Below are 14,444 nucleotides of genomic sequence, written 5' to 3' on the forward strand. Positions count from 1 at the left end.
ATCATTGTTTCATTAAATACATTGTATCAGGTACACAGAAAAATGGGTCAGTCTCCTGTTTTGACTGCACCAGAATTGATTTACCCTACTCATAAAGGACTTGATGGTATTTCTATCTTAGATTGCAAAGGGTGGGGCATAAACCAGAAATTAGAGATGGGCAAAGCCTGTTAAGTCATTTAGCCCATATTCCTTGTTAAAACAGGTTTGACTGTTGAGTCAGTGTTCAGGATGAGATTTTAATCATTTAAAAATCAGAGAAAAGATTCTCATGGCAACCTTAACTCTTCCCTCTTGGGTGAATGACATGACAATTTACACAACTAGTTGTAATGCAGCCAGCTTTGAAATGGAGTCCATATCTGGCACAGGAATGCGTATTTGGCTGCAGTTGTTCAGATGCCAAGAGAAATCTGAAGGCATTGAAATTCTTCCAGGAAGTCACTTTATGTCCTGGATGGGAATTGATATTTTTCAGTGCAGATGATATTGCCTTATTTTAGATGATATCAGAATTGATTTGTGTTAGTGTGAGCTTTTAAAAATATGATTTAAGGTAAAGCTCAGTTTAAGGTAAAATATTTCTCCTCAAAGGATTGATTTAATACTAAACTGTTTGTTGTTTTCAATACATCATGAGTATCCTTCCCTGACACTGTTTCCTACCTTCTGTCAGGCTCCTCTAAGGACTCAAAAAGAAAAGGAGTACTTGTGGCACCTTAGAGACTAACCAATTTATTTGAGCATAAGACTAACACGGCTGTTACTCTGAAACCTGTCTAAGGACTCAGTTCTTCATAGCCTTATGCATGTGAGTTAAGTTACTCAAGAGCTTAAATTTTGCTAGATTGACCCTTAGGTTTATAGTCTCATGCTGTCCATCAAGTGCCCTCTCTCTGTACTTCAAACTCAATTCATTTATCAAACTGGCTAGTGTTGATCTCCACTCCATTACTATCCATTTCTGAGCCTGGGTTTGTGCTGGTTTTTATCTCAAGTCTGATTTACATGCCAATGCAGAAGTCCTACTTCCTACATGTACCACATATTTTAAAAAATGACTAGAAGTGCTTTCACTAATTTTATTGGAATCGTTTTTTCTATAAAGTCAGGTTCCCTAGTCCTTGAATCTATATATGCAGGGATCAGGGGAAGATAAATTTCAGTTTAGACCATCTTTAAATTAATCTAAAATAGTTTTGCTAAACATAAAAATGGCAGGACAAAATACTAGACCACTGTGTTTGTCCCACTGAAAAGAGGGAATCTTTCCTTTCCAGTGATACAAAGATCCCATTTCTGGTTCTGCAGGTTTGTGAAGTATCGGGTGTTTAATCTTGCTGCAGGTTTGACTATTATCCATCCTACACTTCACAACAATGCAGCTGTGGAGGGAAAACTCCATATTTGAGAGAAAGGCAGAATATTTTTTTCCGGCACACTGAAATATTATTATTGCAAAGGCCTGGCAGACCAGAAACTTGGTCATGTTAAAACAAGTAGCCACTATTTGCTCCTTACCAAGTGAGATCAATGTGTAATAGTTCTGCACTCTTTGCCACTGTGTACCAGGATTCCATCTCTAAGTTCATTGTAATTGTTTATATGTAGGTGTGTATTGGAGTGGACTATCACGAATTTGTTGGTTCTGGAGTTTGTGTGTGTGTGTGTTGGGGGGAAGGTTAAGTGAACTTTTCTTATCTTGAGTGTGAAAGAAATCTTACTGACTGTTTAGTCATGGGAAATAAAGATGTTTGAAGTGTGGCTGGGCAAAGTTCCAGGTTAAATCGGTTATCGTTGGCCCCTCACACCAGTATTATTGAAAAGGAACTACGTCCATCCATCACGTAATATTCTAGTTATCCCCGCCCCCGATGTACAGACAGAATGAACGGAGCGGTATTAACACAATGTTTCTCATGAAGAATCATGTGTGTGCGCAAAGGCAGCAGGTAATAGACATCAGATCACCAGCTGATAACCTGGTTATGAGAAAGAGGCAACTGTTGCAGAAGCCTGGCTAGCTAAAGCATTACCGGAGCAAATGCTAGCTTGCTGGTAGGACAGACAGTTCTGTCGTCGTCACCACTGAGTCAGCAGCAGGGTCCCTTGGCATTGTTCTTGGCAAGCTGTACGGTGCATGAGAACGCAGCAGGTTAGGTAAATTTCCCAAGAGAGAATGGAGGGGCGGGGGAATCTCCGAGCCGTGAACTGAAGGGCACTGGATGCTGATGGTTAATAACAGTACAGTTAATAGCATTATGCTGCATTTACACCACCCCCAGGAGTAAGACTCTGGTTAGAGACATATGGGTTTCTTCTCCTTACGTCTCAGCTGCTTGGTGAAGTGTTAATGCCCGCTCCCTGACTGGCACCTGGGGATAGTCTTGATGTTGGAAATGCCCCATTGTTAAAGTAATCGACTTTGAATAACGCTTCATAGGTGTCCGGGCATGAAATGGACAAGGGTATGCACCGATCTCTTCCCCGCCCCAGTCCCCAGAACTGAGACCAGAACTTACTGAAACTGTTGCCACCAGAAACCTTGCTTTGAGGGCGGAAATAGCGCGGCTGTTTGCAAATCGATTTCAGAGACCCCTTTCCTGGGCAAGATTGTTTTAAATTAAGCAGATTGCGTTTGCTGTCCCGCAAATCTGTCTCGATTACGGAGGGGCTGAAGCGGGAAACTCCTGGCAGTCTGTCCCCGGTCGGGAATCGCTGTAAGGAGGGCTTGGGCGAGGTGCCCCTTGTGCTGTCGGGCAGTAAATAGGAGCTCAGCTGTTCCGTGCGGCGTTTTGTTTGCAGTAGCCGAGCTGCCCAGCTGAGCAGGCTAATGTGTTGTTAAAGGCTCTTCACTTGTGCTTGAAAAGTGGCTTTTCACTAATAAACAGGATGAGCGCGTTCTGGGTTACTTTGGTCGCTTGCCAGGTAGAGATCGCCTCTAACAGCATCCCCCTGTCACCAAGCAAAAATATCTCCTCGCCCAAGGATTAATTATTCAACACCTTTAATGTATTTGGGGGGTGGCTTCTTTTAATTCACTACATTTTCATTACCTTCGAGTTGCTGGGGCGAATTGTTCCTCCTTTGTGTCTCCCTACACCTGGTTAGTTTCGTTTGCTTTACCTTCCTTCGCGAGCCTTGTTCTCTCTCCCTCCCCTTTCCCTGTCATCCCCTGCAGTTCCTTTCCTTTGTCATCTCTCCCCGCCGCCCTGCTTAGGGGGCGCCCAAATTCCCCCTGGGGCGGGTTGACTGTCACTCGCCATGCACTAGCGATCCCCTTTGAACCCTCCTTACTTACCTGGCCAGCTACCGGCTCCTCTCTGTCGATCCCTTTTCGTTTTCCTTCTGTCACTAAGAACATTCCCCCTCTGTCAGCCCCCCCCCCCCGGCTTTTGTTTGTTTGTTTGTTTGTTTTTGTTTTTTTTTGCAAGACAGAGCCCCTGTCCCCTCTCCTCCGCCCAGAGGATGCTGTGGGTGGATCTGATAAAACAGTCTCTCCTTGAGATCTCTCTTCCCCTCCAACCCCCCGTGTCGCTTTCACACTCCTCCCCGCCGGCTGCAATTTATTCATTAAGTGGGGAAGAGCAGGCAGTCCATTTGCTGCTGGGGGTTGAGTGATTCGCAGCTCTACCGCCAGGGGAAGAACCCCTGCCTGCACCAGCAGCCTCATTAGGAAATCTGCAGCTCCACCAACCACAAGGACCAAGCAAACCCTTTCTGCAACTTCCAACTGCGAAATCCCGGCTCCTCCAGCCCAGCCGACCCCAGGCTGGAGCTCCCCCAGCACGGACTCGCCTACATGAGGCTGATGGGCACGCAATAAAATCCCAACCAGCCGGGCTCTGGCTAAGAAGAAAAACCACCTCCTGCCACTGGTGAAGACGCGGCAGCCGGCGAGAGTGTTCAGCATCGTGTTCTGCAGGACATACCCTCCCGCTGAAAGTTTCGTGGCCCTCTAGAGGATCAATAGCCTGGACATCCAGAGTCAGCACAGTCAGTGGCCGTTTCTCATCGTGTCCTCCAGGAGGAAGGAAACTTATCAGAGCCTGGTTCTTGCCCCCTCTTTGAGTCAGTGATCCAGGTCTTCATCACAGCCCAAGGCACCACGAGACAGTTTGTCAATTCTCCCAGTCAGGGGAGGAGAGGCAACTCTGGCAGCAGGACTTTAAAATCTGCCCAGCATCTGGTTAAACAGAGCTACCACCACCGGGAGGTTGAGAGAGAACAGCCCGGCACCATCTGAGCAGGTTCACTGCAATCTCTCTCTCCCTCTGTGTCTCTCCCCCTCCCTTTCCCCAGCATCATTATATCACCGCTCTTAACAGAGAGAGTGAGCGCAGAGCTGAGAAGCCCCAGACTATGGCTCAACCCGACTGAGGAATTACGTGCTAAAAAGACTTTCTCAATTTACTGGAAAGCTTATTGTAATCATTGACAATAGCCTGGCCAGGAGTACTCTCAGCATCTAGACCCCGGGGGGTGGGGAGAATAGGATTATTGGAGTGGCAAAGATGCCTTTCACTGGGTGGATAGTAGGTTTTCTCCTCCTTTGTGAAGGTAAGTAGTTCTGAACTAATCCCTCCAGGAAGTTTGTGGTGATGGGTCATCAGGGCTGCTGGTGGCTGATTAGAATAAAACATACCTGCCCCCAAATATAAAAAAGATAGAAATAAATTCTGATATATCTTTGCTCTGCGTTTTTAGGCTCTAAAACTAAGTTACAGCAGATGTGTGTTTCCTTGTTCTCTAAATTTTATGATGTGAAAGATGAATATTAAAGTGTTTCTATTTTAAGGGTCTGAAAGATTATTAATTCTGTTCCCCTCCTAAGTTTTCTACATCATCAAATTAAATTGAGTTTGGGTTGATAAATGAAAAGGAGAAAGATGAAAAGTTATTGGCTCATAATGTAGCTGATGCTTTCACAGCTGTTAAGTTTCTAAGGCAAACAGAAAATCCATTATAGCTCTTTCCCATCCATATGGTCGTGTTTGCCAAAGTGTTTCTGATGTTTACTTGACTAAATCAAAGTTGTTGTTTTGCAAAGAACTCCTTCAGTGCTCTCAGGGGCCCAGGGCACAGTTGAACACATTCTCCAAAAAACACCTTTAAAAAAAAATAGATCACTGGTTGATTTAAAGAACAGAGTGAGGTGTTATGTTTTGGTGGTTGTGACTTCCATCAAATATATCACTTGTTCCTTCTCATTATTGCTGCCAAGCTAAATGTAATAATTATGATAAATTCATTCTTAGCATCTTAAATTGTTCTCAGAGAGACTTTAAAGGCTGCATCTCTGTTAACACAAAGACCCCTTGACCCTGTTTCCGACCCTTTTGATCTTCCTACATTATTGTAAACAGCTACATGTCTTCAGATTTTTCCAATAGTTTTGCTAGTACCTAAAAAGTAAGATCTCAGAGGGAAAAAATGGATGGAATGTGTTCATTGAGAGTCCAAAACCTCATGTAGCTTTTAATTTTGCAATGGCTTGCACCGCATAGATCATTGTACTGTAAAAAAAGATTTTAGACATAGCTGCATTTTAAATCTATGATACCTTTTTTCTTTTAACTTTTTTTAGTCCTGGCTAATCAATTTTCTTTACATTTGTGGTAAAGTTGGTAATATTCTAACCTGTGTCGTCTTTGGCTTGATGGTATTTCCCATGTACGTGCTTTGGGTAATAGATTGTGTATAGTTCAGGTATTCATTTGAAAGTGTTTTTATTGATCCTTATCCTAGTTGAATGAATAAGCTTGCTGTCATTAATGTGGTGGTGGACCAAACTATGATGACGTATAGCAAATGTTTGTGAAGTTTTGTACTCAAAATTTCCCCCCCCCCCCAATTTTTCTGTCCAGTAAGATTGCTACTCAATTTGACTTCTATTTCTGTGACTTCCTGTATTTTACTCTTGCCTTCAATTTTTTTCCAAATATGTGTGTTAAAACCATTTCCTCTTTAAATATCAAATCACCAGTGGGTTTTTTTTTAAAGTAAATCCATAAATAACTAATTTCTGGATTCATCTGTAGCATGGGTGTAAGTGATCTGATTCTTTTATGTTGGCCTATTTGAATAAAATAGACTGCTAGTTACCACCTGTATGTTAAGCTATGTTAAGCTTTCTCTTAGTCAGGTTTGTTTTTGCAAACATTAACGTTTGTTTTTGCCCTCCGTTTTGACTGATGATCTTTGCTCCTTCATAAATACCCCAGAAAAGTTTGGGTGACTGATGTGTTTTGAAGACTCTTGTTCAGAAAAACTGTCAGTGTGATTTAGGGTAATTATATTCATTGTGACTTCAAGAAGTCTAGCATATTAGCAGTGTGAAATGGGTGTCTATGGCTGGAGAGAAAGCACTGTTTCACGTCGTACAGCAGTGTGACACCAGCTCCTATTTATGTCACTTTAAGCTGAGTTCATAGTGGTAAACAGTTACATCTTGGATGTATAAACAAATTTCTCCTAAGTAACACAGGGAGCCTCAACCCATTTAGAAGCTGAAATGCCCCTATCATGATGCTGCGTAAATTTTACATGTGCTGGGGGACAGGAGCGGAAAACTAGTTAATTTGTCTCAGATTCTGTTGCAAAAGAGAAGCACAGACACTATTCTACAGTAAAGTGTTTTATTTTTATTATGGGTTGTGAAGAAACCACAGATCCTATTACCTGTGTAAAAACTCAAGGTTAATAACACAAAGAAATAAGCTTACACTCAGATCCTCTTAATGCATGTTTGATTTATCCATAGCTGCACGTGTCTGAAAGCTTAAATTTGTAGATGTTTAGTGAACACAGGTACACACTTGAATTGTTAACCCAAAGATTTCTCTAATTTGAATAAGAATGTTTTTGCCAAGTGACTTGGGTTAACTAGTCTGGTGAGTATCCTGCTAGCAGAAAAGATTAGGATTGGTTCCCCTGTGTTGCTAGGTTCGGAAGAATATGGGAGACTCCTAGTTTAAAGCAGTTCTGAAACAGAAAAGATAGGATAGCTGCTATTAATTGCATCATGGTAAACAACTGGCAACTTGTGAATCTCTTGCAGGCATTGATATTGACATTTAACGGCCTAGAGTTAAGTAGCATAGGGATGATGTTTCTTCATCCATTCAGACTTGTTTTTCTTCAGTGTCAGATGAAAAAATGCCTACTTTTGCCTTATGTGTACGTTGTAGATATTTTCCAAAAGTTGTACAAGTCCACAGCTGTTCTGAGGCTATAGAATGTTCATATGCATGCTACATGATCAAGTTGCTGTGGGATTTTTGGTTTGGTTTCTAAAAGTTCCTCTTGAAGTGACTAATTGGGAAAATGGGACCTTCTTCAACTAAGGATACTCTGGGTTAATACCATAATTAGCCACTCCAGGTTCTGTGTTGTGTGGAATATAGTTTTATTTCTAGAAGGAAATGGGCATCTTGATACTTAATTGCCAATAGACAGACTAAGTTGTGCAAGCCTTACATTATAAACATGCCTCATAATATTAGAAGGAAAAAATGCTCCAATATGGGAATACCACAGGTGGAAACAATGAAAGTTCTCTTGTGTACAAGCCATTTAAAATATAATTTGTTTTTTAGATTACTATGATATAAAACTAAAGATGAATTTAATGGTTTTGGTATTCAGCTAGGGGCTGAGCTGTACTCAATTGATCCTTACTGTGCAGTTTTATGCTCTTAGATTTATTGTTAATGCTTTATTTTGACTGGCTGCAATTTACAGTACATTCTGCTCAGCACATACTTATAGAGTGAGGACAGACCTTCATAAACCAACAGCTCAAAGAAATGACATTTTTCAAAAAAAGTTCAAGTTGTTCGGGTTATATTATTTGTATTTCTTGGTGGGGAAAAATGGGCTTTCCCTGTAGATGAATATCTGTAAGTTCCCTCTAAAAGAACCCACTATACATTAACCTCTTCAATTCAAGGAAGTGCTAATGAGATCAAACTACAGAGCAGGTCATCAAGTGGCTCAAGGACCTTGATGCATATTTGGCTGCATGTGTGTGTGTGTGTGTGTCTCTCTCTCTCTCTCTCTTTTTTTTTTTTTTTTGGCAGTCCAATGTTCAGGCAATATGTGATTTCCATTTTAATTTGTTTAGATTATAACCCTGACCATAGGGCAGGAGAAAATGGAACTTTGCCCTCAAAAGAGAGTCATTTCAAGAAATCTTATTCATTCTTTTTTTGTAAGGGAGATGAGAATAAAAAGGAAAGTTCAAAATGTCCTTGGTCCTAATTGCCAGGAATAATAACACTAATGGGACAGCCTGGCTCCTGCCTATCTCTTCACTTTTCACTCTCTTTCATGCCCCCTCCCCTCCTCCAGGTTCTTCCCAAGCCATGTGATTACAGGGGTCCAGTGTTACTTCCAATGGAGCCCTCTGCACATATGGATCTTTGAGGCCTATTGATGTTAGAGGTCCATTTTGCACAGAGCTCATTGCAGGATCAGGGCATACCTCAATAGCAAAACTACCATTAATTTCAGGGGGAAGCAGGTAAAGGGCTCGATGTCCATCCAATCTAGCTGGACCCCTTCCCTCCCCCCATTCATCTCTAGTCTCACATGCCCCAACTTTTTCCTTTTTCCAGTCCCAAAGAAAATCAACTTCTGCAAGGAAGCCTACTAATTCCATCTCATTCCTTGTTCCACCAATTCACTGTAAATTGTGTGCACATTTTTAAAAAAGGGTGACTAATAAGTTGCACCTTTAATTTTGTAATTCATCCACATTGCTATCCATTCTTCTCTAGCTTCCTGCCCCAAATGGACATGTACACACACATTTGCTACTCCGTGTGCTACTCTTCAGGGCAAGGACATTGTCTTCCTATCAGTCTGACGAGCACTGTCAATTAGTCTGTTTGGAGCCCGCTTGACAGTGCAATGACATTGCTTTCATTGATGGGTTTTGTCATGACTGCAAAGTTCCCATGAAGGAAATTAATAGGAAAATTAAAATAAGACAACATCTTTATGTTTAAACACTGCATTCAATGGATTTTGATCAGTGGAAAGGCTGCTTGGAACGTAAACATGAGCAGTCAGGTCATATGAGAATGTTGATCTTGTATCTGCATACTAGATTACTGTATAGTGTCAGTATCCAATTTTCTCTCTCTCATATTACAATGAAGATAATTTTCTTTTTTTTTTTTTTTCAAGTGAACATACTTTTCATTAAAGGTGCTGGTCTGAAGATCTCTCGTTCAAAGAATAGGTACATCTCTGGTAGCAACAGTGTAAGTGCACCCCTCATCTTACCCTTTTTCTGGAGGGACCCCTGTAGGAGTTAAGAAGATTCATTAATTCTCCATGCGCTCTAAATGGTTGGCACCTCTGTTCAGATTGGCAACAGGGCAGGTTGCACTTGTGATTGGAGGCTTTGAAAAGGCCTGAGATTAGCCCACAAAAGTCAATAAACAGCTGCTGGGAAGGTGGGTGGGTGGTAAGTTCCTTGATTTCCCCCCCACCTTTAATCATGTTCTTTTAACTTTATTTGTATGTGAGATATATATAATGGTAGTATGTGATACTGTGAAAATAATCTGAAGGTAAGACTTCATACTCCCTCTCTTCCCCTCCCCAAACCTTTGTCCTTGGCTGCTCTTCTCCACCTAGAACTGAAGCAGTAAATAAATTATCTCATGGGTTAGGAAAATTCAGTAATGTGGGAGGCTAGTATTCTCCATAGAGCTTTTCTGTGTAAAGTTCACTTGGAGCCTATCTATGCGCACAGTGTGTAATACAGGCTTTCTGTAGTCAAGCCCTGACCTTCAGTTCTCCAGCACTAGAATGGCCAACAGTAACATTTTCTGGTGACTGGTCTGAATCATTTGATTTTGGTTCTCAGGGTGACCATTACTCTGCCTGATGTTGTTTATTTTTAATTGTGTTGATAATGCTGCACAACATAGCTGTGTTAGTGTAAACAAGGTCTGAAGTAAACAAGGTCTGTATTAGCAAGGGTTCTTGCATATTCAGAATGAGATACGTTAGCAATGCTGAGTGGGGGACTTTTCTAACTTTCTTGGTACTTGCTCATTGCTATCTCTTGATCTGGCAGCTTCTGAGCATTAAAATCCACCAAGTTATTGTCCAGTTGGTTTCTCCAAACTGACTTCTTTTTAAACTCCCCATTTTTGAAAGCAAACACCAGAAGCATGACAAGAATAAACATGGGTGCAGGAACAATAGTGGGGGTGCTAAGAGCCATTGAACCAAACTGTAAACCTTGTATATAATGGAAACCATTCAAGTCCATGGGTGCAGCAGCACCCTCCCCCCTCCACTGCTCGTTCCAGCATCTATGAGAATAAATACAGTAATCGCAATATAAGAAAGATGGTTTTGTGGTTCCTGTGCAGGGCTGAGGCTGGCTAGATTTGAGTTTAGTTACTCAACTGTGCCACAGATTTGCTGTGTGACTTTGGATGAGTTATTGTGCCTTGGATTCAGTTGTATAAAACAGGAATAAAAATACTCAATTTATCCATCTTGTCAAGAAGGTAAACTCAGGGATTGTGCAGTGCATGATATCCTGGTGTTTCAGTTGGGGACAGTAAGTTCTACTGGAATACAAACACTTGTTGTTGAGTTGTGCTTATATATTATTTTCCTGGAAGGAAAAAAGTTTCCTCCTGAAATGGGTCTGTAAATTGGCTCAAAGTCTTTTAATCTGGAAGAGGCGCTGAGTAGAATGTCTGCAATGGAACACAAGTGGTCAACTTTATTAGAGGCCTTAAGGGGAAGTTACAGTGGTCACAAGAAAGAAAGGAAATTAAAAAGTTTACTGAGTTCATCTTTTTAATAATGTCCAACCTAATTACCTTAGGAATCTGAGTAACTAAATCAGCTTTCTCTCCAATTGTACAAAGAAAATGGGTACAGTACTTCTAATGGTTAGCTAATGGCTTTTCAACTTGTGCATTTAGAAAACTAATTCAGCATTATATTTGACTGATATAACAAAGGTGATTGTGTTGCTCTAAAGGGTATTTTTAATGCCCGTTTTGTCTAAAAGAGAAATCCGCGTGTCAGGAGGTAATAGTATTAAAGTAAGTTTGGTAGGTTTGTTCCCAGTTCATCAGAACTGAGTTAATGCTTTGCTTACATGGTTTTCCCAGAAAGTTAGCTGCTATAAGTATGGATCTCCTCCCATTCTGCTCTCAGTAAAGTCAGTGGGGATTTTTCATTTCCTTCAATAGAAGCGGGATCAGGCCCTCTGTATGTGTGAAACCCTGACCATATGATATCAATGGCAAAACTCCCATTGACCTTCAGTAAGGCAGTTTTTCACCCAGTATATTCTGTAGTGCACTATTCTTGGACCAGACTCACCACTGTCATGGAGCACCTCCCTTTTACCTCTTACCTCCTATCCAAACTCTGTTTCACAGCCCCAAGCATGGCAAGAGGTGCAGCTGGGGTGGCCCTGCACTCTAGTGGTTGTATCCCCTTCAATGGCCCACAGGAGCCACTGAAGCAGAGGCTATCCAGTCCTGTACCAAGGGCTGAACCTGTCCCAGCAGCCCCTGAGTAGAGGTGGTGCAAGGCACCTCCATTCTGTCCCTGTGTTGGTGCTAGAACAGAGATGAATATGCCCCAACAAGTTTTGGGAGTGCTGCTGTTCTTGACACCTTTTTCCTTCAGGGAGCTGTGTCCAAATATTAAAGAGAGAGAGCAGCCCTCTAGCTACCTAATATTCTTTATCTCGTATACCGGTTCCCTTGCCCAGCTTCTATTGGTAGAGTGGTCAGCTCTTCCACATACTAATGCATTAATATCTCAGTGCAAAGGGAAATGAGAATCAAAGAAGTGATCTGTTGGCAAAAGCTGTAATTGAAAATGACTTTAACACAATCTTACGTCTCTTTTCAGTGCCAGCCATTGGGCCAAATTATGCTCTTTGTTCTACTGATGTAAATCCAGGACCAAGACATTGACTTTGCCCAGAAGTAACTGAGAGCAGAGTTTGGCTGAACAGAATGTAATGCCCAATTGTATTCCATAAACTCTGGCTTGAAAGAGAAGCTACAGTGTGCTCAAATGTAGTCCATGGCATCCATTTGTGCCCTTAAACAATAGGATCCATTTGAAATGAATTATGTATGTTTTGATAGGGAGTATCCAATATGGAATGATTAATATACACATTATGACAGTCAGTCATTTCAAAGGAGAAGTGGGTTAGAAATATGTGTGCTCTAGGCCTCTCTAATCAAGGCTTCTTTTACAAAGAATAAAAACAGACACTGGCAAATTGGTTGAAACTATTTTCTAAATTAAATTTCTGTTATGTGGTCTACAGCATTTTAAGATAGGAGGGCACAGTTCCTGAAGTCTAAAAACTGAGGGTGGAAAAACACTTTATAAAGCAAAGTCCTCTTAGTTCATAAAATTGCATAGGTCATATTCAGAATGACTAGTTGCAGGGGAACAAGCTAATTTCAAAACTTTTAATTTAAGGAGTATGCTGAAATAATAGACCTTGACAGAGGTCAGGTACGAAACTGCAGAAAAACCTGAGTGTCTCTGGATTAAGTTTAGAAGTGTGTGCAACAAGAGTGATGTAGTGGTGGGAGTCTGCTATAGACCACCGGACCAGGGGGATGAGGTAGATGAGGCTTTCTTCCGGCAGCTCACGGAAGCTACTGGATCGCATGCCCTGATTCTCATGGGTGATTTTAATTTTCCTGATATCTGCTGGGAGAGCAATACAGCGGTGCATAGACAATCCAGGAAGTTTTTGGAAAGCGTAGGGGACAATTTCCTGGCGCAAGTGCTAGAGGAGCCAACTAGGGGGGGCACTTTTCTTGACCTGCTGCTCACAAACCGGGTAGAATTAGTGGGGGAAGCAAAAGTGGATGGGAATCTGGGAGGCAGTGACCATGAGTTGGTTGAGTTCAGGATCCTGACACAGGGAAGAAAGGTAAGCAGCACGATACGGACCCTGGACTTCAGGAAAGCAGACTTCGACTCCCTCAGGGAACGGATGGCCAGGATGATCTGGAGGATGGTGTGGATTACACTCTCAGCAAATTTGCGGATGATACTAAACTGGGAGGAGTGGTAGATACGCTGGAGGGCAGGGATAGGATATAGAGGGACCTAGACAAATTGGAGGATTGGGCCAAAAGAAATCTGATGAGGTTCAATAAGGATAAGTGCAGGGTCCTGCACTTAGGACGGAAGAACCCAATGCACAGCTACAGACTAGGGACCGAATGGCTAGGCAGCAGTTCTGCGGAAAAGGACCTAGGGGTGACAGTGGACGAGAAGCTGGATATGAGTCAGCAGTGTGCCCTTGTTGCCAAGAAGGCCAATGGCATTTTGGGATGTATAAGTAGGGGCATAGCGAGCAGATCGAGGGACGTGATCGTTCCCCTCTATTCGACATTGGTGAGGCCTCATTTGGAGTACTGTGTCCAGTTTTGGGCCCCACACTATAAGAAGGATGTGGATAAATTGGAGAGAGTCCAGCGAAGGGCAACAAAAATGATTAGGGGTCTGGAACACATGAGTTATGAGGAGAGGCTGAGGGAACTGGGATTGTTTAGTCTGCAGAAGAGAAGAATGAGGGGGGATTTGATAGCTGCTTTCAACTATCTGAGAGGTGGTTCCAGAGAGGAAGGTTCTAGACTATTCTCAGTGGTAGAAGAGGATAGGACAAGGAGTAATGGTCTCAAGTTGCAGTGGGAGAGGTTTAGGTTGGATATTAGGAAAAACTTTTTCATTAGGAGGGTGGTCAAACACTGGAATGCGTTACCTAGGGAGGTGGTAGAATCTCCTTCCTTAGAAGTTTTTAAGGTCAGGCTTGACAAAGCCCTGGCTGGGATGATTTAATTGGGGATTGGTCCTGCTTTGAGCAGGGGGTTGGACTAGATGACCTCCTGAGGTCCCTTCTAACCCTGATATTCTATGATTCTATGATTCTATGATCCCCTGGGGGACTAACTTGAAGGGGAAAGGAGTCCAGGAGAGCTGGCTGTATTTCAAGGAATCCCTGTTGAGGTTACAGGGACAAACCATCCCGATGAGTCGAAAGAATAGTAAATATGGCAGGCGACCAGCTTGGCTTAATGGTGAAATCTTAGCGGATCTTAAACATAAAAAAGAAGCTTACAAGAAGTGGAAGGTTGGACATATGACCAGGGAAGAGTATAAAAATATTGCTCGGGCATGTAGGAATGTTATCAGGAGGGCCAAATCGCACCTGGAGCTGCAGCTAGCCAGAGATGTCAAGAGTAACAAGAAGGGTTTCTTCAGGTATGTTGGCAACAAGAAGAAAGCCAAGGAATGTGTGGGCCCCTTACTGAATGAGGGAGGCAAACTAGTGACAGAGGATGTGGAAAAAGCTAATGTACTCAATGCTTTTTTTGCCTCTGTTTTCACTAACAAGGTCAGCTCCCAGACTG

At 42.3% G+C, this 14,444-nt stretch overlaps 1 protein-coding gene across 1 annotated transcript in view; it reads left to right on the forward strand.

Annotated features, from left to right (window-relative positions):
• Nucleotides 1-3,609: 3,609 nt before the first annotated feature.
• Nucleotides 3,610-14,444, forward strand: part of RET (ret proto-oncogene) — a 137,518-nt gene continuing 126,683 nt past the window's right edge. Inside the window, exon 1 of the mRNA XM_048856253.2 lies at nucleotides 3,610-4,560. Within this exon, the coding sequence (XP_048712210.2) occupies nucleotides 4,515-4,560 (46 nt within the window). The 5' untranslated portion in view covers nucleotides 3,610-4,514. The remainder of the gene's footprint in view (nucleotides 4,561-14,444) is intronic.

The sequence above is a fragment of the Caretta caretta genome, chromosome 7, assembly GCF_965140235.1.
Source record: "Caretta caretta isolate rCarCar2 chromosome 7, rCarCar1.hap1, whole genome shotgun sequence".
Lineage (NCBI taxonomy): Eukaryota > Metazoa > Chordata > Testudines > Cheloniidae > Caretta > Caretta caretta.